Genomic DNA, 27,210 nt, shown 5'->3' on the forward strand with positions numbered 1-27,210 from the left:
CCTGTCACTTAAACTGAGGCAGCCTTTACCGGATTATGCAGACAGGACCAAATAAACCACTGCAAGGATGATGTAGTCATGGATACCAGACCCTTATCACTAGTGCAGAATACAAGCTTTACTCGTTTCTGTTTCAGCCCATTCTCCCTCATTCCCCCCAGCAATCTGTCATTATTTTATTGTGTTATGTTCAATTATATAAGGCACTGCTTTTTTTGTGTGTTATATCTGCTTCTAAGAAGACACTCCAGGAGTCAGCTAGTAGTCGGGGACCCACAAGCCCAAGGAATAGGGTTGAACCTGTGATTTTCTGCCGTACTTTTCATTTCTGTTTTATCTATTAGTTTGGTCATTAACACAATTAGTGCCTCTTAATCTGAAGGTTGCTTGGTGCCTCGGTGCCACGCGGTTTCCTCCATAGGCCGCCGCTATTATTTTGAAGGGCTGGAAGGGGGTTGTTTTTGTTTTTTTGGATTATCACTTGACGGCAACGATTACGTCATCTAGTCACATGACAGTGTGGGACAAGAAGAGGAAAGATGGCTGCGCCCTGCCTTGTGCCTTGTTTACATTTAGATCTGCTGCAAAATGTCTCAAAATGGCTATTTTGTTTAAATGAAGTTTCTTTATGGGCCTCTCCATTGACTTAACATTGAGGAGCTTCACTTCGCGTGCACGCCCAACGTGCGTTGTAAACAAATCGCCGACATTACCGATGCGAGCGGGACCGGAGCGACATTAAGTAAGTAATAATATCTTTACTGTATATACAGTAAGATTCACAGTCCTCACCGTCAACGGCGCCATGGTATTAACCCTTTCAATGACGGTGAGGACTGTCAACGGCGGCAGAACAGTTAAGGTCCACAGAATGAGAGGCCTGCTCTGCTGGAAACATCGCGAAAAAAGGTTATGGCAATTTGTATATTCACTGTCCCATTGACTCCACTAGAAATATTTAAAAAAGAAAAAAAAAGACTGCTTTAAGTAGCATGTGAGGGGTCAAACTAGAGGTTCTTCATGATTCTGAATCCATTGCAAGCATTGCAGCACCTCAAAACAGTGAAAAGTGGGGGAAAAAAGTGATGACTCATCAATTTTCACAGTTTTGGGGTGCTGAAATTCAGCCCAAGGAATGTTTTTCATGCAAAACAAATGCTTGCAATGGATTCAGAATCATGAAGAACCTCTAGTTTGACCCCTCACATGCTACTTAAAGCAGACCTTTTATTTTATTTTTTAATATTTCTAGTGGAGTCAATGGGACAGTGAATATACAAATGCCCATAACCTTTTTTCGCGATGTTTCCGTCAGAGCAGGCCTCTCATTCTGTGGACCTTAATGACCAAACTAATAGATAAAACAGAAATAAAAAAGTACGGCAGAACATCACAGGTCCTCTCCCATTTTGGTGACTGGGTCCCCGGCTATAGAGCTATACAGCACTGTGTAAGATAATACTTAAAGTTAAAGTTAAATGCATTCATTGGAAAATACTGTGTACAATAATTAACGCACATTCTGTGGCATCCCTGTAGTGTTTTGTTGTGGCGGAAACACACTGACCCAACACACCACTGTATGTCACTGAGCCATGACTTCCATGACTTTTGTGAAGTGCGACAGCCCTATGATGAATCTACAGCAGGGGTCTTCAACCTTTTCAGGCCAGGGACCCCTTAGCTGAGAGAGAGATGAAGCAGGGACCCCCACCACTACATATTGTATAAAATTGTGTTGCAGATTAAAAATGTCCATAGATTTCTTAGACAGTTAAGACTTGTTTGACAGCACTGTCATCATGTTAGAGAAGTGGTTATTTTCAGACATTAAACCACTTGAACTGTCAAATACTTAGTGTGCTCTTCTTTTCCCTCTACAAACCTCTTTGCCAAAAACTGCCAATCTACAAGCTTACAACGCCTCGCAGCGCGAGATCTGCTATTTCTGGCTAATGTTCCACTCAGAATAGGGATGCTAGGGTTTAAATGGTAAATGTCAAACACATGATCATATCACACACAGATTTGGCGCCCCCCCGTAGTAACTCTAAGGACCCTCTAGGGGTCCCGGACCCCCTGTTGAAGACCCCTGACCTACAGTATATGTGGCACTGAAAGGAACCCAGTGTCTTCTTACCTGTGCCAGCTCTGCCAGGGCCTGTGTGTTGCCCCTGTCGCCTTGGCGCTCCAGACTGTGCATGGCACTCTGGGAGAAAGCCCGCGGACGGGACGGCTTCCCCGCGTGCCCCTCCCCTGCACTCCGTTCAGACACGCCCACCAGGCCTGGCCCCACTCCCTTCAGCTCCACTGAATGGGGCTCTGTCAGAAGAACACAGGTATATAAAACACTCAACCCGAGTCAGATTCTACAAATGCCTTCTAAAATCTGTAGTTCTCACACAAGATTTCTCTGAAAAGAGAAATCTGGCAGATGTAGATAGCAGATGTACAAGCTCACAGCGTGGCACGAAGTGCAGTGCTATGAGCTTGTAGATCTGCTATTTTTTAATAGCATACGATAAAATAGAAAATTATTTCCAGGTTTTAAATGTTAGTCCTAACATGGACATCTGTGAATGAACAGTTTTTCCCCCCTCCTGCAGCGTGTGTGTGTGTGTGTGTGTGTGTGTGTGTGTGTGTGTGTGTGTGTGTGTGTGTGTGTGTGTGTGTGTGTGTGTGTGTGTACGTGTGTTGACATACTGTACAGGAACAGAAACTAGACCTGGCAACAGTGAAACTAACCTGTGTTTATTGGCATGTGTTTATGAGTTTGTGTGTGTTTACATATGGGAGTTGAATAAGAGTGGGACTGACCAGTGGTTTCCTGGAGTTTGTGTTGTGTGTGTTGTGTGTGTATTAGTGGGCAACATGTGGGAGTTGTTGAGTTGCAGTGAGACTGACCTGTGGTCTCTGACATGCTCCTCTCTCTGATGTCCTTGCCTCCAGGGACACCGCGGCCTTCAGAGCTGGACTTCTTCCTGTCTTTGTTGCACCACTTCCAGTCTGGGTGGGCCTTGAAGTGGGCCTCCTTCACCTGGGAACGGGAGAGGGGAGAAGGACATGGGGAGAGGGGAGAAGGGAGAGAGGGGAGAGGGTATGTGAGGCCGTGGCCCATTGACTTGGCAGAGCATCATGCTCTTTCAAACAAATGCATGCTGAAGAGTACCAGGCGACTGCACATTTTCACTAAGTTAACCATTTCACTAAGTTAACCCCGTGAAACGTAGCGCCCCCATTCTGGGGAGAACATTTGGCTGAAATGGTTGCTCTACAAGCTCACAACACGTTACGCTGTGATATACCTTATTGAGTGCAAAAAAAAAAAGGAGGGGCCAAGTATAGACCCTCCTTGGTGGAGCACTCTGGTCAATGAAGTATACATTTCTTGTGTAACACAGGACACGATTTTTTGACACTTATTATTTCATAAATTAGGTGCCATTTGTTACTTTACCATGTTCTATGTATAACGCTGTCAGACTTGGGATTTGGTTTGTTATATTCTTTCAGATACTTTCATTTCCACCATATAAGATCAAACACGAGTTAAACGCTGCAATTCACAATTCCACCATGAGTCCAGGGACGCATTACATTGAAAACCCTGCACCATAACCGTTATTGCTGCATAGTGCTTACAGAGAACTTCACCAGTGAAATAAACATAAATGGTCAAATGAGAAAGTATTTTAAGGCCTCTTGAGACTTAAACGCTACATTTACTGTAAGTATATTAAAGATTTTTACTGGGTCTGCAATTTAGAAGGCACATTTTAAGACCTTTTCAGAAGTTGCCCAAAACAGCCAGGAGTACTTAAAGGTCATTTACTGTGGGTAACCTAGCTGGCACTCTCAGTTTTCCACTGGCCTCCGAGTTAAAGTGGCTCACATCCTATGTTATTTTATGTATATGTGCATCTTAGTTCCATGCTCTACACAGAATACATTCCAGTGTTCCCCAAAGGTTGAGTTGAGGCTGTAGTGTTGACCTACAGGCAGTAAGACCAATTCAGACCAAGAAGACGTATGAGGAAAATATTCAATTTCACACCTGCAATGAGACCTACCACATTTATGCATTTAACAGGTTCTAATACCATGACAAGAACATGGTAAAAAAAACATAAAAGTATAACGTTTTTTGTTATCCCTATGCAAACATACACCAGGGGTCAGTGATTTACACCATGATACGTATTTTTTTTATATCCAGTGGTTGAGCATGTGAGTATATACCTGGAATGCGAGGTCGTGGTACTTCTGCTTCTCCTTGGGTCCCAGAGCGTACCACCATTCCCCCAGGATCTTGCTAACTGTGCGGTTGTCCTGGTTGGGGTGCCGCTGATGCACCAGCGCTCGATGGCGTTTGCTGAAGATCATGAACGCATTCATCGGACGCCGGATGTGGTCTTTCTCCCTCTGAGGCATAGGGAAAGAGAGTGTGTGTGAGAGAGATATAGAGAGATGCCTGGACTGCATCTTTCCACTGTTCATTTAATGGCATATAATCGGATCCTGTGTTCCACTTATGTCCCTTAGTGTAGTTTTTCTTAGCATCAGGTCTTGTGAGACATATGCCATGCTGTAAATCAGATTTCCTATTTGAACCAATAGATGTGCGATAAGAGTGGATAAGAAGACGCTGGAAGGACCCAAGAGTAGGGAATATTTTCAGGTCTAGAGAGGGGGCCCTGTCCATGATGGGGACAAACCCCTCAGTTTAGTTAGAGAGGGTAGGGGGTAGTCGCCCCTAGGTGGAAGTCCTGTGTGTGTGTGTTTGTGTTAGTGTAGTAGTTTGTTTGTGAGTGCGTGTATGGCATGACATTTGGATGTTAACATTATATTGGACATAAACAGGTAGAACAGATGAGGGGAGATAAGTGAATAACTGATGGTTAATATTATGGGAATTATTTGAACAAAGGATGGTTAACAAGATGTGCAGTGTCAATGAATGTAAATGTGATTAACTCTCCAGTATAAGGAGAAAGGGTGTAACGACGGACATGATGGTGGAAATGTTCTAATGAAAATGAAGATGGACTTGTGAAAAGGAAAAGAGAAAAAAAGGGAAAAAATAAGACAAAAAAGTAAAGCCTGTATATGAACAGTATGATGATGATTAATGTGAAGAGATGATGGATGCCATGGTGTTTTTGTTTGTGTGAAAAAATCAATAAAAATTGAGTGAAAAAAAAAAAAAGAGTGGATAAGAGCGAGGCAAGAGATTCAGAAAAGAAAATTGATGAAATTGTTGGGGGAGGGAGGGGGGGTTGCTGGTAGGGCTGTCACGATTATGACATTTCACACGACGATTAATTGTCACACAAATAATTGCGATTAACGATTTAATTGTGTTTTTGTCGTTGACAATTACATTTCTGATTGGCTTTTAGGCTTCGAAGTTGCACATGGTAGATATGACACATAACCTAAATATATAAAGAAATTACTGACATGTTTGACAACTTTATTCTTAAAAATGAACATTGATAGTGGAAATAGCCGATCTACAAGCTCACAACGTTGTGAGCTTGTAGATCTCCTGTAGATCTCCAGATTACCACTATTTTTTACATGGAAACAATTGACGATAAATAATTGCGATTAGACAATTATGTAATAATTGTGACAGCCCTAGTTGCGGGCAGTACCTTCCCAGGGCTGTTCTTGTCCCCGTCTTTGGGCAGGGCACTGAGGGACTGAGTGCGCCTCTTGACTGGTGGTGTAGGGAGAGGCTGGTCAGGTAAGACCCCAGGGAGGAACCTGGGAGCAGAAGATGTAGTGAGAGGCTGGTCAGGTAAGACCCCAGGGAGGAACCTGGGAGCAGAAGATGTAGTGAGAGGCTGGTCAGGTAAGACCCCAGGGAGGAACCTGGGAGCAGAAGATGTAGTGAGAGGCTGGTCAGGTAAGACCCCAGGGAGGAACCTGGGAGCAGAAGTAAAAACACAAACACAATCAAACATCTATTTATAATCTTTTGTTTTCGGACAATGGGCAGCCTGCTACTCTCTGCATTTTGTTCTATGAGAGAGATGTGCTTGGATAATTGAGAGGGGATACAGGAGGGATGGCTTTGTCTGGCCATTATTGTCATTGTCATGTCATGGTAGGAGGCCAGAAATGGGCACATCGCACACGTGGCTCCAGTGACGGAGGTTTTAACATCCACCCTGTATCGGGAGAGCACTACTTATAATATTAACTACGCAAATCAAATTTCGTTTCACTTTGTTTAAAACAAACCCCATCCTGTGAAACATACCAGGCACCGCCTGCACAACATCATTCTCTCTTATCGAATTCAAAATCCAAAACAACCGATAGAGTGTATATACTGCACACTGTGTACAGTCTATATTTTATTATTCGTCTGTGTACATGTAAATAACACCAGGCCACGTTCCCTCTACATGTGAATGTGACGCAGGAGAGAATCATGTTGATTCTGAGCCCTGAGAAATCCTCCAGGTTTTATTTGGGGAGTGTTTATATAAGAGCTGGCAGTCTATCAAAAGTGTAGAGACACGGAGCATGAGGAGTTCATCTCCCGTGAGGTACATCAGCAGAATCGGCAGACAGCACATCCATTTCAATGGCTGCCTTTCATATGGGCAGATAAAGCCCAGAGATGGAATGCTTTTGTTCCCATCTGCTTTGTTCTGGCAACTGAGCTGCTCTGCCCAAATTAGCACTAGGATACCAGAAAAAGAAATGAAAATAAATAAATAAAAAATAAAACACACCCACGTATGACACGCCGCCAGAAAACTTTGTGCCCAATTTCCCATCTTCTGTACATGCAACCTCACAGAGAGATCCACAGCATTTACACAAACTTTTTTAAAACCATATTAAAGGAGTAGTTCACCCCCAAAATGACTTTTTTCTAGTGATTACTCACGCCATGGAGACTTGAGTTCAATAATATTCTTTTGTATTTGTCGCAGTCCTAAGACAATAATTTGATTACAATAAATGTACCCCCATTGATTCCATCATTTTGGGGGTTAACCACTCCTTTAATCCCTATTTTGGCAATGCCAAAACTTTTAAAACATCATATCTCAAAATAAAACAAAAATCTAAATAGCTGCAAGCTCACATCGTACCGAGACACGTTGTGAGCTTGTAGATCAACTATTTTTGCTATTCATCACACAGCAAAAGTATATAGGGCTTATAAGTGGTTCAAGAATTCTGACAACAGCACACTGACAGCGGCACACTATCACACGCACTTTACACTAGGGATGGGACTTTCATGTCACGATTATTGTGACCAAAACAATTGCGATTTATCATATTATCACGATAATCAAAATATCCCCAACTTACATTATCCTGGGGTGGAACATTTGCCAAAAACATAGCAGATCTACAAGCTCACAACGTGAGCAGAACGGCTATTCTTTGGCAAAGATTTGGTAGAGTGAAAAAAAAAGAAGAAAAGACTATCAAATACGTTATTCCCAGTTATGTTTGACCAATTATAGAGGGTTTAAGTCGTACCGGATATGCAGCTCTGCAAATAAAAGGTTAATTGAAATCTCCACGATACGATTATTGTGTTTTTTTTTATCACGATAAACTATAGCCATTCAGATACCGATTATCGTCCCAACCCTACGACACACAGCGTCACTCTTACGGGTCATCGACGTCACTCTCCGTCTCGCTGTCGGGCCTCTCCCTCTCCGCCTCCCCTTTCTCCCTCTCTGGAGGGAGCTCGTCAGCGGAGGGGATGGGCTGTGCTGGAGGCCCTGGCCTCTCTGCAGCAGGAGGGGCCTCCATGCTCTCCTGTAGCATCGCAGGCAGCCCCTGAGACTCTGAGGGGGGGATAACAACACAATACAGAGATGATTGTGCTCGTCATTGATCAATTGGTGAAGAAGACCTTTCCACCCATCGGACCCACTCAGAACCGTTATGATCCCAGCAGGGCCCCCATTCCCGACAGTGTTTTCCTCCTGTGCCAGAGCTACAATATTTCTCCCTTCTTTTCTCTAAACAAAGCGTAACAACTACAGTGTACAGTGTAGTTTCAGATGAGACAGCGATAGTGTTCAGAACGACGCAGTGGTCGGTACAGCCCAATGTCTAATTTGTCTTTATTGAGACAAACTGGACTGGAGCTTGAGCGTGCGTGTGTGTGTGTGTGTGTGTGTGTGTGTGTGTGTGTGTGTGTGTGTGTGTGTGTGTGTGTGTGTGTGTGTGTGTGTGTGTGTGTGTATGGGGGGGGGGGGCAGTATAGATGACAGTGCTCTGGCAGGATTCATTCCTAGATCAGATAAGAGGTCCATTTCGTACCCTGCTCTGATCAAATCTGAGAAAGTAGGAAACACTACATTTACACAGAAAGCACATTTGAAATCAAAGGATAACTGTGATCAAGGGTTCCAATGCATGAAAAAGGATCTAACTCCTTGTACACCGTCTCTCAAGTCAAACACGCAAGCACACTTCTTGTACCTGTCTTGAGGCTGGCCGCTTGGCTGATTGGCTGTTGGCCCTCTCCTGGCTGAGCGGAGGCATCTGATTGGGTGGGCGCCAGGAAAGGGACCAATGAATGCCAGGGAAACACTGGAACTGACCGGGGCTCCACATTGGTCCACACTGCAGAGGAAGCACAGTACATTTTCTTTATTGACAGCCCAGAACTGCCATCTAACCTCCATTACTTAATTAGCCTACAGGATGCTCCATTCAGAAAATCAGATTCAGTAGAATCCAGGCTCTCTCCTCCATTTCAGATAACAAAGAGGCTGCTATCTTATTTATTGTGGGATGGGGCTGTATCAAATAAGTACTGCTCTCCTGACAGAATTGCATTTCTCCTCCAATCACCAACTCTAATTCAGTGATTTTCAACAGGCTTGTTTGGCTATAATGGCAAGATTCACATCAAACAACATTATTCCTCAATTAGAAGAGAGTATTCTTTGGAAAACTGTCCAAGCATCTTGCAACCTATACTTCTGGGTCCTGTACTGACACACTATTGAGGAACAATTGTATTAATTTCTTGTGAAAGATAGCCTCACGAGCAAGGCAACAATAAACCCTTGTATGGGTCTGTGGAGAGATGGTATCCAAAAATATATAAGCCAAATGAGTCCTTGACTTGCCCCAGTGTGTAGGTGAGTGTGGGCACATCACTGTTACCACACCAAAGGGACAGGCTGAAACAGCACAAGCACAGCCACCGATTCTGACTCAGAATCAACAGAAACCATGAAAAGGGCAATTCAAACATTAACAGTCACAGATGCTTGAGTCATGTTTAAGCAACTGTTTGTTTGCCTATACAATATACAACCAATTATTGTAACCTTTTATAACAAAACAAATGTTTAGTTTGCTAGTAATAAGTTACTGTTTTACTTGAAAGGCTAATAAGGCTATAATATTATATGTTGTACCGGTATGTCAAATCATTCCAGTTGCTTATTTAAGCAGATAGTGAGACAGAACATTAGGTGCGTGGTCTACCTATGTTATTGTTTTTCTAGATTGATATTCCTATGCATTTGTTTGTTGTTGATGTACTGACATATCTTGCTTATTATAGTGATGTATTACCTGCTTATTGTAAATCGCTTTGGATTAAAAGCGTCTGCTAAATGACTAAACTGTAACTTTAAACATGTTTTAGCTTAGTACACAGAGGTGATTGACAAGGACTGACCAAACATGCTCAATCCTTGACGGAGATACTGAGGATTCTCTGAAGAAAACATGATTGAAGAAAGTCCTTGATGCTTTGACAAAAACAGTGGTTATATGTCCATTAATATGAGATCCCTTTTAAATTGGATGGCAAAAAATAAATAATCCACACGTGAAATCATCATCCTTAATCCAAAACCTCTGGATTCGCTTTTAGTGGACATAAGACGAACAAAAATAAGTGTTCAATGGTGCATCATGTGTCCGTATCTTCCCTTTTCAGGTTGCAGTCATCATTCACAATATTCACTGCACCATCCTCCTCTTCATCTTCTTCTCTTGCGATGTGTTGTACAGTAATATTTTGATACCAAGCAAGGGTCCAGCTCACGCCATCATCAAGCAATACCGCAATCTGGTGATAACACCGCGCACACAACAATCCGACATCCGTGGACAAAATGTACTACACAGGATTATGCTAACAACGTTAAAGTTCATTTCAGTTAATCACCAACGCAGCATCACGTATGCAATTCATCGAAAGGAGCGCGTGTGATCGAAGGCGATCCTCTGCTCCTCCTTGGTCTAATTACCCCCGATGCCCCCTCTGCCTCCGTTTGTTTACATTACTACAGTAGCGCGGCGCTCAACGGGTTAACAGGGCCTCTCAGCTCATCCGCGAGCTGGATTTAAAGCATCACGCCGACAACTGCGCACTCCTCCCGGGCCATGGTGTTATACACTCAGCGCTGCGCTAACAGGGATCAGCTACTACAGCGTTGGCTGTGTGGGCGATAATAAGAATAAGCTCAATAATAAAAAACGTTATCAAAAAGTCAGATCACTAAACAGAAGGATGAAGGGAAGGCCACCGTGTCTGTGTGCCACTGCAACACACACACATCAGATAAAGCTATCGATCGACGTGATTCTTCTAACCTGGGAGGTTGTTTTGCATACCATCAGAATGTGTAAGAACACTGTCGTTAATCATCGTTTGGTTCACATAATAATGATCATGATAATAATACATGTCGGACCGTTCCAGATCAGACCAAGCCCTCGGGAACGCCCCTGGTCCTGCAGCCGCCCGCCGCCGCCGCACACAAACACGCCAAACAAACGCGACTGTTCTTCTCATTTTCTCCTCAACCACACAACAGAGGCGGATACTACACACGTATTATTATTGCCAACTAAAATAATACCACCACCCGCCATGGCGGAGCGTCAGAAACAACCACCGTTAACATCAACTCAGTCTGAGGTGGTTTTGCATGTCTTGTTGTCACTCGAACCGTTCCTCCGACGAGGAGACACCTGTCTTCATCCGGCGATCCGCTGCTTCTTTCGACACCTGTCAATAATAATGTCCACGACAAAACGGTACCAGAGCGAAGACGGTCTTGTTTGAGTAACATCCGTTGTGTATTCGCGCAAGGGTCGAAATGTAGATGATGTTGACGATAAATGTGGTGCATTCATCCATCACCACACACCTCCTAAGTCCTAACAGCCCAATACCTGCGAGTTAATGTGAAATAGTCACTGCCAGTCCGTCACTATAACTGGACAGTTCAACCAAAACCTTACACGAACACAGGCAGCTATTGATGGACTACAAGCCAATATTAACTGTATCTATTGATGGATGGTCTGACTACAACCTAACGTTAACTACAGATGTACTACAACCTATAATAGCACGACTAACTGGGGAGAGGAACTCTCTCTCAATCCTCAATCCACTCCAGAAGCAGCACTAGTGGAGATTAAAAAAAGAGGGGATGTATCGTAGTAGCTCCGCTTCTTTCTTTGTTTTTCTCCTCGTCCAGTCGAGAGGAGGTCGATCTAAAAAACAAGGCTGAGATGTTGTTTCTCCAGTAGCGCGGGACAGGAACAGGAGGGTGCTCCGTACAGAAAGCAGACGTCCAGCATGGATAGCATAGATTGGATCTAACAGGAGCTCCGTGTGTGTGTGTGCGTGCAGGCAGGGCAGCAGGTTTAGCCGTGGCCGCTCCGCGACGATGTCTCTGTCTCCCCCCCACAACGCAGCGTCTGGCTCGGTCACTACGAGTCGCTCTGCTCGCTTGCTGAGGCCTTTTCGCTGGATTTAAAGTGTTCTCATCACAGCATCTCTACGGCTCCCGTTAACCATTCTCTCTCCTCCCTAAAAGTAGTAAACGTTGTTCTTTTCTTTCTTTTCTTTCTCTTTCCCTCCCTCTCTCTTCCTCTTGTTGTAAACTGGGCTGTTCGCTTCGCACCCCCCTCCTCCTTCCTCCCCCTCCTCCTCCTCCTCGCTCTGTCAACCTCGCCCAACCGTGTCCCGCCCCCTTTTACTACATCCACGCTTCCCCATTGGTGCGCGCGGCCACCTGTCATCCCACCGCCGCGCCCGTTGATTGGCCAAAGTGTGCGCTGGAATGCCAGTCATATGCAAATCATCACTGAACTGAACCCCCGCTTTGGGCCTGATGATTGATACTTCGTCGAACTGACTGTGGTGGGTGCGTATAATTTAAGTATTTCAAACACACAATATCTCATACGTAAAGCCGATTTAAATATTCAGAATCCACAAGGAAATATTCTGTAGTTGCAACTTGCATATGTCTTCATATCCAAAGTATATACTGTAACTCTAAGTTCCTCTGATCTAAGCCCACCAAGCCCACTATCTATTGGTACACAACTCGTAGTAAAACTGGAGTGATTACTTAAAACACCAATGAAACGCCGACACTCAGATGTAGGCCAACCAATCGCCTAACACAACTTCGAGAAAGTCCCGCCCCCCTACAAACGCCGAGTTCCAAGTGCACTTGCCAACAATGACCACCTGATGCAGGGGTGGCGCCAGTAAGCTTGCCAGTAAGCTACTGACCAGTCACTGTCAAGTCTGATAGTTTTGAGTCATCCTCATCCCTACCCATGAAATCAGTTTGGCTGATGCACCTAGAGTGATTGTCATTAATTATCACTCAGCTTTGAACTGATGCCATAGTTCCCAAATAGTTTATGAGCCAGTAAATCATTCTTGTGTGAGAACAAGTGACCATATCTTTCTAAGTAACTTGCAGAGCTAAGAGTGTGGTGTCCACGTGATGTAATTTTCCACCATAAAAGCCCTTTCAATCCTAGACCACCCCCACCCCTCCCTATCTTTCCATTGTGCAAATCTGCCTCCTTCAGACAGAATTTTAAACGCTCTGATGCAACAGACACACGTATAAATTACATGATAATACACACACACACATACACACAAAGCATGAGAACATGTAGAGGCGGGACAGAGACTGGGGAGGGGAGGGGGTTGCTGTGAAAGAGGGGGAAAATGGGTGGAACGGTATAAGAGTGGAGAGAGAGAGGACTAGAGGGTAAAAATAGAATTTCTGTCATTCTGTGCAGGAAAGAGGAATGGAGGGAAAGGAGGGGAGAGAGAAAACGAGTTGTGAAAACAGAACTTCTCTTGTGGGTTTTGGAAACCAGAAAACAGTGAGAGAGTGATTATGAAGGCACATCAATGGACACCCACACAACCACACACACACACACACACACTCGCAGGCACACATACACAAAGGCAGAAACGTCTATACCAAGGGTCTTCAACAGGGGGCCCGGGACCCCTAGTGGGTCCACAGAGTTACAACAGGGGGTCCTCAAAATCTTTGTGTGATAAAAACCTTTTTTTCTAGTGTCCTTTAGCCAACTTTAGCCAAAAATAGCAGATCTACAAGCTTGTAGATCGGCTATTTTTGTGGTGGTTTGGTTTGGTGTAGAGGGGGAAAAGAGCAGACTAAGTACAGACTGAAAGGTCAAGTTTTATTAAGTAATGACGGTTCAAGTGGTTAAATCTGAAAACACAAATTTACATGAATCCAAAATACACTGATGATTGTGCGGTCAAATAATGAAACTATATGGAATATATGAAAAGGTTGTGGGGGTCCCTGCTTCATCTCTCTCTCAACTAAGGGGTCCTCTGCCTGAAAACGTTGAAGACCCCAGGTCTATACATAATATGTGACAGGAATCACCTGAAATCTAAACACGCTGCATGAGTCAGCCACGAAGAAGACAAAGCTGTCAGTCATGCAAAAACACAATGCTAGGAGTGGCTTGACTTATCACTTCCAGCCAGTCAGCGTGCCTGGGGAACATCGGGAAGCAACCAATAGGGTCACAGCAGGAGCTGTCCTTAAACTAGTTGTTAACCCTCTCGCCTCTGGTTTACCGTTTATTTAAGTCAAAGTGTTACTTTAATACCTATCCATCAGAACTGGCTGACACTAGTCCTCCTCCTGTGTGTAATCCATCGGCTGAACTGCTTTTAATGATGATCCATCTGAGTTCTGCTCTAACCCCAAGCATCCATTTAATTTTAGATCATTTGTGTACACTGGTGTTAGGATAAACATGATAATATAAACTACTGAATATTATGTACAGTCAGTCTCGAAGTCTACACTCAGCACTCTTACTTTTTGGGTCTGTATTTTTATACAAAACAGAACAGAGCTTGCTTAACAGTGTCTAATACAAATGGTGGACATGGGTGGGTGATGGTATAATAGATATCAAAGTTGCAGTATGAGTTGAAGGCACCATGTCTTTCGCTAGTCACAACAAGCATGATGGGGGTCGTAATGAACAATTCTTACACTCAAGTGAGCTGGCAGAATTATGATGAGTTAATATAAGATATACATTTATGTTTTTCCTTAGTGCTATAGAGCAGCTGCTTCCTAATACTAGTGTGGAACCTATTCCTAACATGAAGCAAGAGTCTGGCATGGATGTAAAGGTAAATTATAACTTGTGTTGACAGTAAATACCATCATCATCATATCATAATTGTAGATTAGGCTTTTGGATAAATCAGGAAAACAACTTGCTTAGGGTTAATTTATACTTCAACAAATGGAGATCCCTGATGTCATCAATATTAAGCCCATATCTGGGAATGCCCATATATGGACATATTGTCTCTGTTGTTTCAGCACAACCGCTTCTCGCCCTTAGGGCATCTTACAGGTGTCTGTAGTAACATTTTCTCAATATTTATTATGGGGTGGCAGTGGCATAGGGGTATAGTTGCTGTCTTAGAACATGGAGGGTTCCCAGTTCGATCCCGGGCTCCCCCAGAGTTAGTGTCTAAGTGTCCTTGAGCAAGACTCTGAAACCCTAGATGCTCTCGGTGAGCAGGTTGGTGCCTTGCATGGTTTCCTCCATCGGTGTATGAATGTGTGTGTATGTGTGTGAATGGGTGAATGTAATGCACTCTGTAAAGCGCCTTGGATAAATGCGCAACATAAATGCACAATTTACCGTTTATTATGCAACATGTAGACAAGCAATCTAGTAATTGGTCTTTACTGTAGGTGTGATTGCATCCATGATGATGAAAGCCATAACGTGTGACTACTCGTAATTCACTGGTTGCTATATGACAATGTTTGTGGCATCCAGGGGGCTGTTTAGCAATATGTCTTGTTTTTGAAGCGGTGAAAACCGCTTCCAATGAATGGCTTTGTGTGTATCACGCCCATATATGGTCATTTCAGTCCAGAATGAACAGGCTTTTTCAAAAACAGAATGTCTGTTTAATTACCATATATGGTGATGTCAGTCCAGAATGAACAGGGTTTTTCAAAAACACAATGTATGTTACCTCATGTCCATATATGGTCACTCCAGGCCAGAATGAACAGGTTTTTTCTGTCCCGTACGTGCAAAATATCAGTCCAGAATGAATAGGCTTTTTCAAAAAGCAAAATGTGTGTCCCATGTCCATATATGGTCATTTCAGTTCAGAATGAATAGGCTTTATCTGTCCTGTACGTCCAGAATATGTGTGCGGTCTCCCTCCCGGTCAGATGAATGGATACTTTGAGGATTGGTCAAGCTTCACATGACAATTTGGCCTTCAGGGTTTATCTATCAGTTGTACGACACCACCAGAAGGATGTCGGGTAAATGTAGTAGGCCACAAAGACTGAACAGGGATAAAGATCAGGAAAACTGTACACCAGCTGAGAAATAGACATAGAGAGACTACTTGGAAGTTATTGAGACACCATGGAGTGCCCACTAAACTAGTGAACATAATTAAAAACAGTTATACTATAATGAACGATAAAGAGGAGCATTAAGGCAGACAAGAGGACATACATTGACAACCTAGCAATATGCCACCATTCTGTAGTAGACAGAAGCCACTGTGACTAAATCAGAGGAAGCAACAAGACACGGAAACATGAAACAGATGTACGACACCACCAGAAAGATGTCGGGAAAATATAGTAGGTCACAAAGACTGGTCAGGGATAAAGAGAGAAACAGTATCAAAACAAAGGATGGCCAAATACACAGATAGGTAGAACACCTAAAGGAGATTCTACCTAGAAAACCCCTAAAATATCTATATGCTGTTTTTGCTTCCTCTGCTACTAAGATTCACCGCTTCACTTCGAACCGAGGTTTGATTTTTCTGTTTTGTTTAGCTTTTGTTTTCTTTCTGTTTTTCACACACACACACACACACACACACACACACACACACACACACACACACACACACAGTTATATATAGTTATATATATATATATATATATATATATATATATATATATATATATATATATATATATATATATATATATATATATTTATATATATATATATGTGTGTGTATATATATATATATATATATATATATATATATATATATATATATATATATATATATACACACATATATACATACATATATATATATATATATATATATATATACCAGTATATATATATATATATATATATATATACCGGTATATATATATATATATATATATATATATATATATACCGGTATATATGTATATATATATATATATATATACCGGTATATATATATATATATATATATATATAACTTCTTACAAAATGTGTTGGTAAAAGTTAAATGAAAGCCAACATACCCCTGAGGGCTGTACACAATCATAATACACAACTCCATTGCCACATTAAAAGCAGTCTCTGTGGCAAGACCACGCTGCCATTCATCCTGCCTTCCATTCTCGCATGCTATTGGACCTGCTGTCGTGGGCTTGTGTCATGTGTCAACGATCTTGAGTCATGCAGATCCGTGGTGACTGTGCCCGTTTAAGCCGAGGCATTACAACAAGAGTTAAACTAATAGGCATTAACCCTGGAAGGAGGGAGGGAGAGAGAGCGGGACAGAAAGACTTACCCAAATGCTTTGAGCTTTCATTCAGTCCATGAGTGAGTGAGCGAGTGGGTGGGTGGGTGAGTGGGTGAATGAGTGAGTGAGTGGGTGAGTCGGTGGGTGGGTGAGTGAGTGAGTGGGTGAGTGAGTGGGTGAATGAGTGGGTGAGTTGGTGGGTGAGTGAGTGAGTGATTGAGTGTGTGTGTGGGTGGGTGGGTGGGTGAGTGAATCACTGGGTGGGTGGCTGAGTGAGTGAGTGAGTGAGCAAGCAAATCAGTGAGTGAGTGAGCGAACAAATCAGTGCGTGAGTGAGCGAACAAATCAGTGAGTGAGCGAGCGAGCAAATCAGTCACAGGATAAAAAAAAGCTGTGAGAGAGACAGGCAGGGAGAAAGGGGCAGATTAGTGTGACTACTGAGGTTTCAACTCAGGGCACAGTTCAAAGCCCTACTTAATGAACGACGACAGCTAACCAGTTCTTCAGAACGGGACATAATGACTCTTAAGTTGACCCCTTGTTGACCCGAGCACCAGATCGATTAGATCCACGGTAAACTGACTCATCTTTTCACCACCGCCCCTACAGAGACCATGTTTGTGATGCGATGTCAAACAGTTGAGAGACACAGCGGTGTCAGCCTGCTGCGATGAAGCTGTGATGATGTGCCTGGTCGTTGGCATGCAGTAACCTACTGATGGGATCCAAGATTGATGCCTGGTGACCATATAGTTGTACCCCTTGAGTCGGATGTCAAAATAGAGCAGACAGAGATTTAAAGATTAAAATTGACAAGAAAGAGAGAGAGGGGAGAGAATACGCAGGTGAGAAAGAAGATGAAACATGTGTGAGATGCCATTTCGGCTTGTGTCTCTCTCTCTCTCTCTCTCTGTGTGCTGGCTGGGATTGGCAGCCGCGGTGTTATCAGTGTAGGTGTTCGACAGGCTTTCATTGGCTGTCAGCGGGCGCGTACATCATGTTCTATATGTGTGTGACTGTGTGTGTATCAATGTAAGTGCCCTATGCCTGCCCGCCCTGCCGTCCCCCCAATATACCTGACACACCACAAACCTGCGCTATAGGGGGAAAAAAACTTTCCACCATCATTCTCTACCCACACAAAACGCAGCAGGACCCCCTCCCACCCCTTATCTCTCATCCCTCTCCTCCCTCCCTCCCTCCTTACAGCCCATCATTTGCCTCTCTGACCAATTATAACTCAATCCGCCATCCTTTGCTGTTACCACGGCAACAAGCCATGTTGGGCACAGGTCGCTACACCCCCACCACCCCCCCACCCCCCAATTTCCTGTGTCACTTGTGTCGACCGGCGGCCACAAACCCCCCCAAAACCTCCGACACACACCTCTTGTAAAACATCCCCCAAAATGATCCGTTAATCTTCAACTGCTGCTCTTCGCACTGTCCACTTTGTAAAGACCTCGGAGGTCCCCTTTCCCTCTTTGGATCCATTGGATTAACTTTACCGAATGCCCCCTGATTCCCCCACCCCATGGCCATTCAAACATTAGGACTCGAGGAGTACGACATTCGCACAGCAACGAACCATCTCTCTGAAAGCGCTCTGTAGCAACAGACGCAGCACCAGCTTCGCTTCCCCCAGACAACGGCGCTCGCCAATGAGGAGCACGCACGTAGCGCTGACTTCACAACTGTGTTTTACTGGACCACCTCCTTCCTCTCCCCTCCTCCTCCTCCTCCTCCCAGTCCAGAATTGATGTAATGTATGTGTCTGACCACCTGGTGGCACTGCTGGCCTATGAATGAACGGCCAACAGTGCCGGAGCAGAAAGAAGAAAGCAAAAAGAAAATGTTCAGAAAGAAGGAGAGGGCAGGAAAGCGGGGAGATGGGGGAGAGAGAAAGCCAACTTTGAGATGTGATTGAGAACGCAGATGAAGCAATGCCACCGTATGTGAAATAAAACACACGAGAGAAAACCTCCTGAAATGTGTGGAAATCACATTCACGCACTTGACTGGGGGGCCAACTCACACTCAGGACACAGCGTGCATTTAGTATGTCTTAAACAAGAGTTTCTGGTAGCGTATGACTTTTCTTTCCCTGTGACAACTGCTTAGGGCTGGTGTTCTGGTCCGTGTGATCCAGATGTGGTTGTTGCCATGGCCAGGGGAGGATGTGCGGGGCTTTAAGCGTTACGTAAAGCAGGGGAGGGGAGTTGGTGATGGTGGTGGTGTTGGTTATGTTGGGGGGGGGGATGTTATTCCCGGGTATCCGTATCCGGGTAGACCAGGATAGAGAGAGAGACGAGAGGAGGAGCGCCAAAGAAGCCACTGCAATGCGTTGGAGCGAAGGGTTAATGGTAGTATCGTAATTGTTGTAGTTTTTTTTTGAGTAAATGAAAGTCCCAAATAATGAGACTAGACGAGACGACAGAAAGACAAAATGTGCGTCTGCAAGACGACACTGGCGAAAATGTCTGTGTGTGTGTGTGTGTGTGTGTGGAGGGGAGCGCGTTCACGTCACGTGTAAGCGAAAGTGCGACGTATGTCCTTCCTGTGATGAAACTGCACACAGGGTGTGAAATCCAGTTTGGCTGGCAACTGAACCAGTGTGCACCCTCACCAAGCGTTCCAGATTACGCTGCATAATCACACATAACGACCTCTGTGTTTCCATCTGACATCAGGCTTTTCCGTCCACCTGGCCTCTACGTAAAGGGCTAGGATTACTTCTTTGCTTATGCACTGTCGGACACCGAAAATAGGAGATCTACAAGCACACAACAAAGTATAAATCCTACTTACGCCGCACACCTTCCTAGGAGGAGTCATGAAAAAGCTGTCCCCTGATAATTAAAAAAAAACAACGACAAATCTAACAATCTAAAGAAATGTTTTAAGTCGTTTTTACTTGAATTAATCAGCTGATATCCTTGTCACACAATTGTCCATAATGTGACTGATATGCATGTAATGTGATTTTAACTGCTCCTGGTTGTGTGTCTGCACCACATCACGAGGACTTGACCCGCAGAACACCCGACAGCCGGTCTCTAATACATCTGCGGGCAAACGTCACTTGTCCCCCTCAGACCAGCTCCAGTTTGAATTAAATCAGACATTCTTGTGAAAATGCTGTGAGATTAAATAAGAGAAACAGATGAAAACGACGGACATGAGATGAGAGAGAGAGAAAGATCGAGAGTGTCCGTTGCTTGAGTCTCTTTCAACTGAGAAAGGAGGAACTTCATGGCAAAAGAGCTCACATGAGTTTGCACGCACACACACGCACACACACACACACACAGACGCACACACACACAGACGCACGCACGCACGCACGCACGCACGCACGCACGCACGCACGCACGCACACACGCACACACACACACACACACACACACACACACACACACACACACACACAGAGGTGGCTGCAGCTTCTATTTGTGAATCCACTACTGTATGTTGTTCACAGGCTACTTCAGTGTGATGTGGTGGTGTTTGCTTTGTTGCCATAGCAACAGACGTTTGGCGCTCACACATCATATCCGGCATTTCGATGATTGACGCTTGGTTAGTCTCTTCTCTCTCTCTGGCACACACATACACATATACATACACATATACACGCACGCGCATCTCTCCATGTTCCAACTTTTTTATGTTATTTAACTTAACATAAATGAATTCCCTACTTCACACAAAAGTAGTGAAAATAAGAGATCTACAAGCTTTAAAAGTGCGCGAGGCTCACGTGGCCACATAAAATGTGCTCCTCCTTCACTTGGTGAATGAGGGACCTTTTGGTTCCTTTGACAGTTGTCTTTTACAGCCAGTTGTAAACGCTCCCAATGGACAATGACCTTCTCACTCTCATTAGTCTGTTGCAGGTAGGAAGGCATTGGCGAGCACACAAACACACACGCACACGCACACACACACGCACACGCACACGCACACACACACACACACACACACACACACACACACACAACACACACACACACAACCACACACACATATCGCCGCTGTCGGGTGGAAACCTTGTATGTTGTCCATAACCTTTTTTATTTTTATTTAAAAACATTTGAAAATAGTGAAAATAGCTGGTCTTGTGGGCTTTAGATCTGCTATTTTCCCTAGTTCTGTGCGACGCTCTTCGATGCTGAATTAGGGAATGAATACAAAAAAGAAAAAAGAGAAAAACGTTAAAAGTTGAAATATGGAGATACAAAGTTTCTGACACACAGCGACAATATGAAAAAGAATATATACATCAATTTACTGCATGTACACACACCCAAAACACACAGACACACTCTTGAATATACACATAAAAGAGATACAAATACACTTTTAGACCAGGAAAATTATAGATATCTTTGTGAGTGAATAAAAACATTACACGCGAGTGTGCGTGCTTGTGTGCATGTAACTGTATGTGTTCGTGCATCTGGAGTGATAGGAGTGAGCGCTACAGACACAACTCAGTGTGACTCTCTTATCTGTTAGTTAAATCTACTTCAACCCATTATCTAACACAGGGGTTCCCAAACTTTTTTGGCCCAGGGCACCCCTATAAATAGTGTTTCAACCGAGGCACCCCTACATTATATTCATAATTTTCACTCAGAGCACCTTATATTTATGGCATATTTTTCATGTTGAGAGGAAAATGTTGAGATAATATCCATTTTGTTTAGAACTGACTGAAAATAACTTTGTACTTCAAGCATAAAATTATACTGAATATATTTTTAAGTGTCCAAATAAATTCCAAATATTATCAAATTATCTCGTGGCACCCCTGGACTGCCATCACGGCACCCCAGGGTGCCCCGTCACCCACTTTGAAAACCCCTGATCTAACAGACTCTTTCCCTCCTCCAGAGCACAGCTATACGTCATCCCTCCTTCTGTTCTCAGAGTGTTTCTGCAGCTTCACCATACTATCACCCTCTTTGAGACTTAGCGTCGCAACGCACTTCAAGGTCAACAGATGTGAACTCGGGAAGGCTGTATTTTATGTTTTCCTTTGTTAATGTTTCCCAGTGAATCGAATCCACACACAACGCTGTGTGCACATTTTGGAAACATTCTGTTCATTGTGGTAAATATTCACAAGACTTTCCTGTATGTTCTTTTTAGATGAAATAAAATAAAAACCATTTCACAACAAACTGACCTTTTACGTAAAAACATGAGGGATGGAGGTTGTGCATGATCATATTTCAGGCATCATTTTAACTCATATAGTGCCAATCCCGCGAAGACTCGTGAAAAGTACTCGAGTACCCGGAGTGCCAATCCCGAGTATACTCGTGAAAAGTAATATATTACTGTAACGGCGGATACATTACCGAGTACAATGGCCGGAGGTCCGGAGACGAAATCCGTCGCTGATTTCGCATCATCACGGCTCCACGAGCACAAAATAGTCCCATCCATAACATTGAGGTGGACGGCTGATCTCATCTTTAATGTCCATTATCTCAAAACTACACTTTAGAAGCTAGGATGGAGGCAGATGCTCGCTTATGTTACACATGTATAAACGCTCCGGTCCGCCATTACACAACTCCACGTGGACAACGATCGGTTCCGGCGCAGGACGCGATGACGTCAGACCGGAAGTGTTTGCGCTGTGGACTTCTGGCCTTCAAAATAAGATAACGGGGGTAATGCCAACCTGAGACTGGCATCGTGGACTTCATAATCTGTTAATTTCATGGGCACTAAATGAGTTAAAATAAGTTTTAGAGGCCTACGCAAACACACGCACACATCACATAAATGCATGCACAGCGCATGCACTCGCGTGAGCGCGCTCGGGCACACACGCACGCACGAACACGCACACACACTCACGTGAGCGCGCTCGGGTGCAAACACACACACGCGCGCGCACACACACACACACACACACACACACACACACACACACACACACACACACTTCCTGCTTTCCCTCTATGACACATTCTCCCACAAGCATACACAAGTGCATAGTGCACACGTGTCCACATGCGCACGCACTCACGCACTCACGCACTCACTCACTCACTCACTCACTCACTCACTCACTCACTCACTCACTCACTCAATCTTTCTCTCTAAATGGACATCCACACACACAGGGAAGTGTGTGCACGGACAAAGAGTGTCTATTCAGTAACTCAGTATACTTTAAGCAGCAAAAAAAAAGGGATTAGAGAAGGGACGGACCCTTTACTCAAAGCATTTACCAAACACACTTAGTGGCCAGAAAAGCAGGAGACCACAGCGTCTTTCACTATCACACACTAGTCACTAATAAACAAACAAACAGATGTACAGGCAGCATGACTCTGCGGAAATAGTGCAGAATGTCTGAGGAGATAGTACTCCCAGGGGTCTGGTGGGAGGCCAAAAAACCCACCCTAAATCTAAGCATACGCGCGCACACACACACACACACACGCACGCACGCACGCACGCACGCACGCACGCACACACACACTCTCTCTCTCCCTTTCCCTCTCTCTCATCGAACACTGAGGTTCACAGGCAAATACAGATATACACACGTGAACGTGCACAGAAAAACAGCGTGACAGCATGTTGCCAGTTAAGATCGGCAACATGCTGTCACGCACGCACACGCGCACACGCGCACACACACACACACACACACACACACACACACACACACACACACACACACACACACACACACACACACACATGGTATGAGTCGGCGGGAAACAGTTTATATCTGTCCTACATATACACAGTACATCTAGCCCACGTTCCATAACCCACTGGTGTGTGTTGTTCTTAAAATGTTAATTTTCTTGGGAAGCGCTGTTTCGAGGCAGAACAGGGCTAATCTAGAACACAGTAGCACGGTTCCTCTTTTTCCCCACTCTGCTCTCAAAGCTCTGCGACTTTGCACAAATTCTGATTGCTATTTATAATATTTTTCATATCTCTTTCCTTATAATTCTGTGCCTGCATTGAGTATGTATGTATGTATGTATGCATGTGATGTATGTATGTATGTATGTATGTATGTATGTATGTATGTATGTATGTATGTATTAGGGGTGCAACATATCAAACCGAATATCGAATACCAAACCGAAAGACCCTGTATCGAACCGAATAACCCTGTACCAAACAATACAATACAATACAATACCACTCCACATCCACATTCCCCTCAACCCCCTCAGTGCCCACTTAGAGAACCACTACCCTAGAGGTCGGGTACGGTATTGTTCAAAGTTAAAACCAAAAAATATGTAGTTATTAAAATACATTTATAAATCAAGGACATTTCTGTTTATTTTTTGTATCGAAAAAGTATTGAACCGTGACACCAAAATATCGAACCAAACCGAACCGTGAATTTTGTAAACCGTTGCACCCTGTATGTATGTATGTATGTATGTATGTATGTATGTCTGTATGTGTGTATACCTCAGTGAGTGTATGGATGAATATCGTCACTGTCGGGCAGAAACCTTGTATCTCCAAGTTTCAAATGTGTATGTTTTTTCGAAAATAAAGCCCTGCTTCATCATACAAGGCCGTCGCACAAAAGTAGTGAAAACAGCAGATCTACAAGCACACAAGGCCTCGCGGTGCGAGGCGTTGTGTGCTTGTAGATCGGCTGTTTTCACTAGTTTAAATCATTTTTTTAAATGATACATACAAAACGAACGGTTTTGGACATACAAGGTTTCCACCTGACAACGACGATATGTACGTGATCTAGTGGTCTCAATCAGCCACTACGTTTTTGTCCATAATGAGTAGGTAACCTGGTAGAGAGTGTGTACAATCGACTTTGCTAATCCCTTAGAACCTATGTGACTAATCCCTATGGAAAACACAAGCACATCCAAGTGTGCATGACCGTGCATACATTTTCTCTCTTTTCGTCTTCTCTCCTTCTCTTACACTGCACTCACGCACGCACACAAAGGCACACCACACACACACACACGCACACACACGTGTGCGCGTGCGCGCGCGCACACACACACACACACACACACACACACACACACACACACACACACACACACACACACACACACACACACACACACACACACACACACCCTGTGTGAAACCCCCTTCAACATATTTCATGTACATATGTATGATCTTCTATGATGTATAATACTGAATATATATATTTATGAATATACTGCATAATAGTGTGTGTGTGTGTGTGTGTGTGTGTGTGTGTGTGTGTGTGTGTGTGTGTGTGTGTGTGTGTGTGTGTGTGTGTGTGTGTGTGTGTGTCTATATAGCCAAGCAGATCCATCTAAACAAAATAGAATATTGTGTATAAAAGCTTGCAGATGCCCTAGCACCTCAGATCATAACTGACTGCGGAAACTTCCCACTGGACTTCAAGCAACTCTGACTTCACATTTCTCTATTATAAGTCCTTGTTTTGATTGGTCCCATGTAATATTGTAATATTTTGAGATATGGATTTTTTATATTCATGAGCTGTATGCCATGATTGCACGTCTGCGCAATGTATCTAGAATACCGGTATATGAAAGTTTATGAAAATGTACTTTTACACAATAAATATATATATATATATATATATATATATATATATATATATATATATATATATATATATATATATATACATTAGATGGATCTGTATGTATATATATAGATATATGTGTATATATGTATGTACATATACGGTATGTGTGTGTGTGTGTGTGTGTGTGTGTGTGTGTGTGTGTGTGTGTGTGTGTGTGTGTGTGTGTGTGTGTGTGTGTGTGTGTGTGCGCGCGCGCGAACAGTATTTATATATGTCACAGTGTTTTTGAGATTCAGTAAGATTGAGCTCCTTTTTGGGCACAAGGTGGAGCAAGCAGTGCCTCCTTCGGGGAACTACCCATAATTATTCCTATAGATTTAGGAATAGTTTTACTGAGGTTAGGATTAGGGTTAGGTTTAGGCATAGTTTTACTGAGGTTAGGATTAGGGTTAGGTTTGGGCATAGTTTTACTGAGGTTATGGTTAGGTTTAGGCATAGTTTTACTGAGGTTAGGATTAGGGTTAGGTTTAGGCATAGTTTCACTGAGGTTAGGGTTAGGATTAGGGTCGGGTTTAGGCATAGTAGCATTCACCAGGTTAGCATTCACCAGCGTGGGACTAATGGGAACAATGGAGGAACAATGAGACGTCGGACCAATGCAGTCAAATGCTCTACCACTGAGCAACTCCCCAAAGACATGGGCTTCTTCCAGGGACTGGCCATAAAGTGAACTAAAACAATCACTCCGGTCCCAATCTTAACGGTACCTCAAACAAACTGTACATATATACAGCACACACACGCAAAATTCCTTTCGGAGCAAGGTTGATAAAATGCCCTTTTGGAAAATAATTTAAGACCATATGCAACCAGATTTATCTCTCCCTCCAGTTCCTGCATGTGGACCGGACAGACCATTGCTAAACCCCCCCCCCCCCCCCCAGTGAGCTTAGAGGTCATTAACGGTGATCCCAGCAGCTCGTCCCGGCTGGCCCTGGGCTGACCTGGTCCTACCGGGGCCCGGTAACAGGGCTTACCCGCCACACGTGGCCGGCTTTTAACCATGCTAGTTTAGCACTGCGTTACAGGCAGACAGGAGGCTAATAGGAAGATGTTAGAGGGGGGGCCATATGTGACAACAGCATGCACTGCTGCGAGGGCTTTCTCCCTGCGCGCACAGACACACAGCTACATGCACACACACACTCACACAGCCACACACACACACACACACACACACACACACACACACACACACACACACACACACACACACACACACACACACACACACACACAGCATGGGCTGAGAGAGTGTTTGTATTAGAGGATTAAGACAAGTTAAGTCACTCTTTAATGTGGTAACTTAAAATTTCAGATGAATAAAATGATAACGATGAATGCAGATTGTGTATCTTTTCGACTGTGAAATGGCGCTCTCTTGATTCAAAGAACCACTCTAAAATGTGATATTCAGCATTTGACACAAAGATCCATATTTTCTTCCATCCTTTATCCCTAAACTTCTTTGCATTTTTTTTTACCGATCTACATCGACACGTGAGCTTGTAGATCAGCTATTTGAACTATTCAAAAAGAAAATGTTCAAACAAAAAAATGGCAAGAGTTTAGAGATAAGGGATAAGGCATGGACGAGAATAGGGCCCAAAAGTTCCCCTACTTTCACTAATGCTTACTGGTAGAAAATAAGTCTTCGGTTAAAGGTTTTCAATCATATCAGGCCACTGTGTGTATGAAA

At 43.7% G+C, this 27,210-nt stretch overlaps 1 protein-coding gene across 2 annotated transcripts in view; it reads right to left on the minus strand.

The window, feature by feature from the left end:
• Positions 1 to 27,210, minus strand: part of cicb (capicua transcriptional repressor b) — a 69,772-nt gene that overhangs the window by 22,536 nt on the left and 20,026 nt on the right. Inside the window, exons 3-8 of one of the 2 annotated variants that reach the window (XM_080750240.1) lie at positions 8,476 to 8,619; positions 7,655 to 7,832; positions 5,658 to 5,769; positions 4,240 to 4,422; positions 2,905 to 3,037; positions 2,141 to 2,322 (exon numbers count right to left, since the gene is read on the minus strand). In XM_080750240.1, the coding sequence (XP_080606366.1) occupies positions 2,141 to 2,322; positions 2,905 to 3,037; positions 4,240 to 4,422; positions 5,658 to 5,769; positions 7,655 to 7,832; positions 8,476 to 8,619 (932 nt within the window). Of the gene's footprint in view, positions 1 to 2,140; positions 2,323 to 2,904; positions 3,038 to 4,239; positions 4,423 to 5,657; positions 5,932 to 7,654; positions 7,833 to 8,475; positions 8,620 to 27,210 lie in introns of both variants that reach the window. The other variant, XM_080750239.1, reaches the window with a different exon arrangement.

This window comes from Nannobrachium achirus (genome assembly GCF_963921795.1).
Source record: "Nannobrachium achirus genome assembly, chromosome: 2".
Lineage (NCBI taxonomy): Eukaryota > Metazoa > Chordata > Actinopteri > Myctophiformes > Myctophidae > Nannobrachium > Nannobrachium achirus.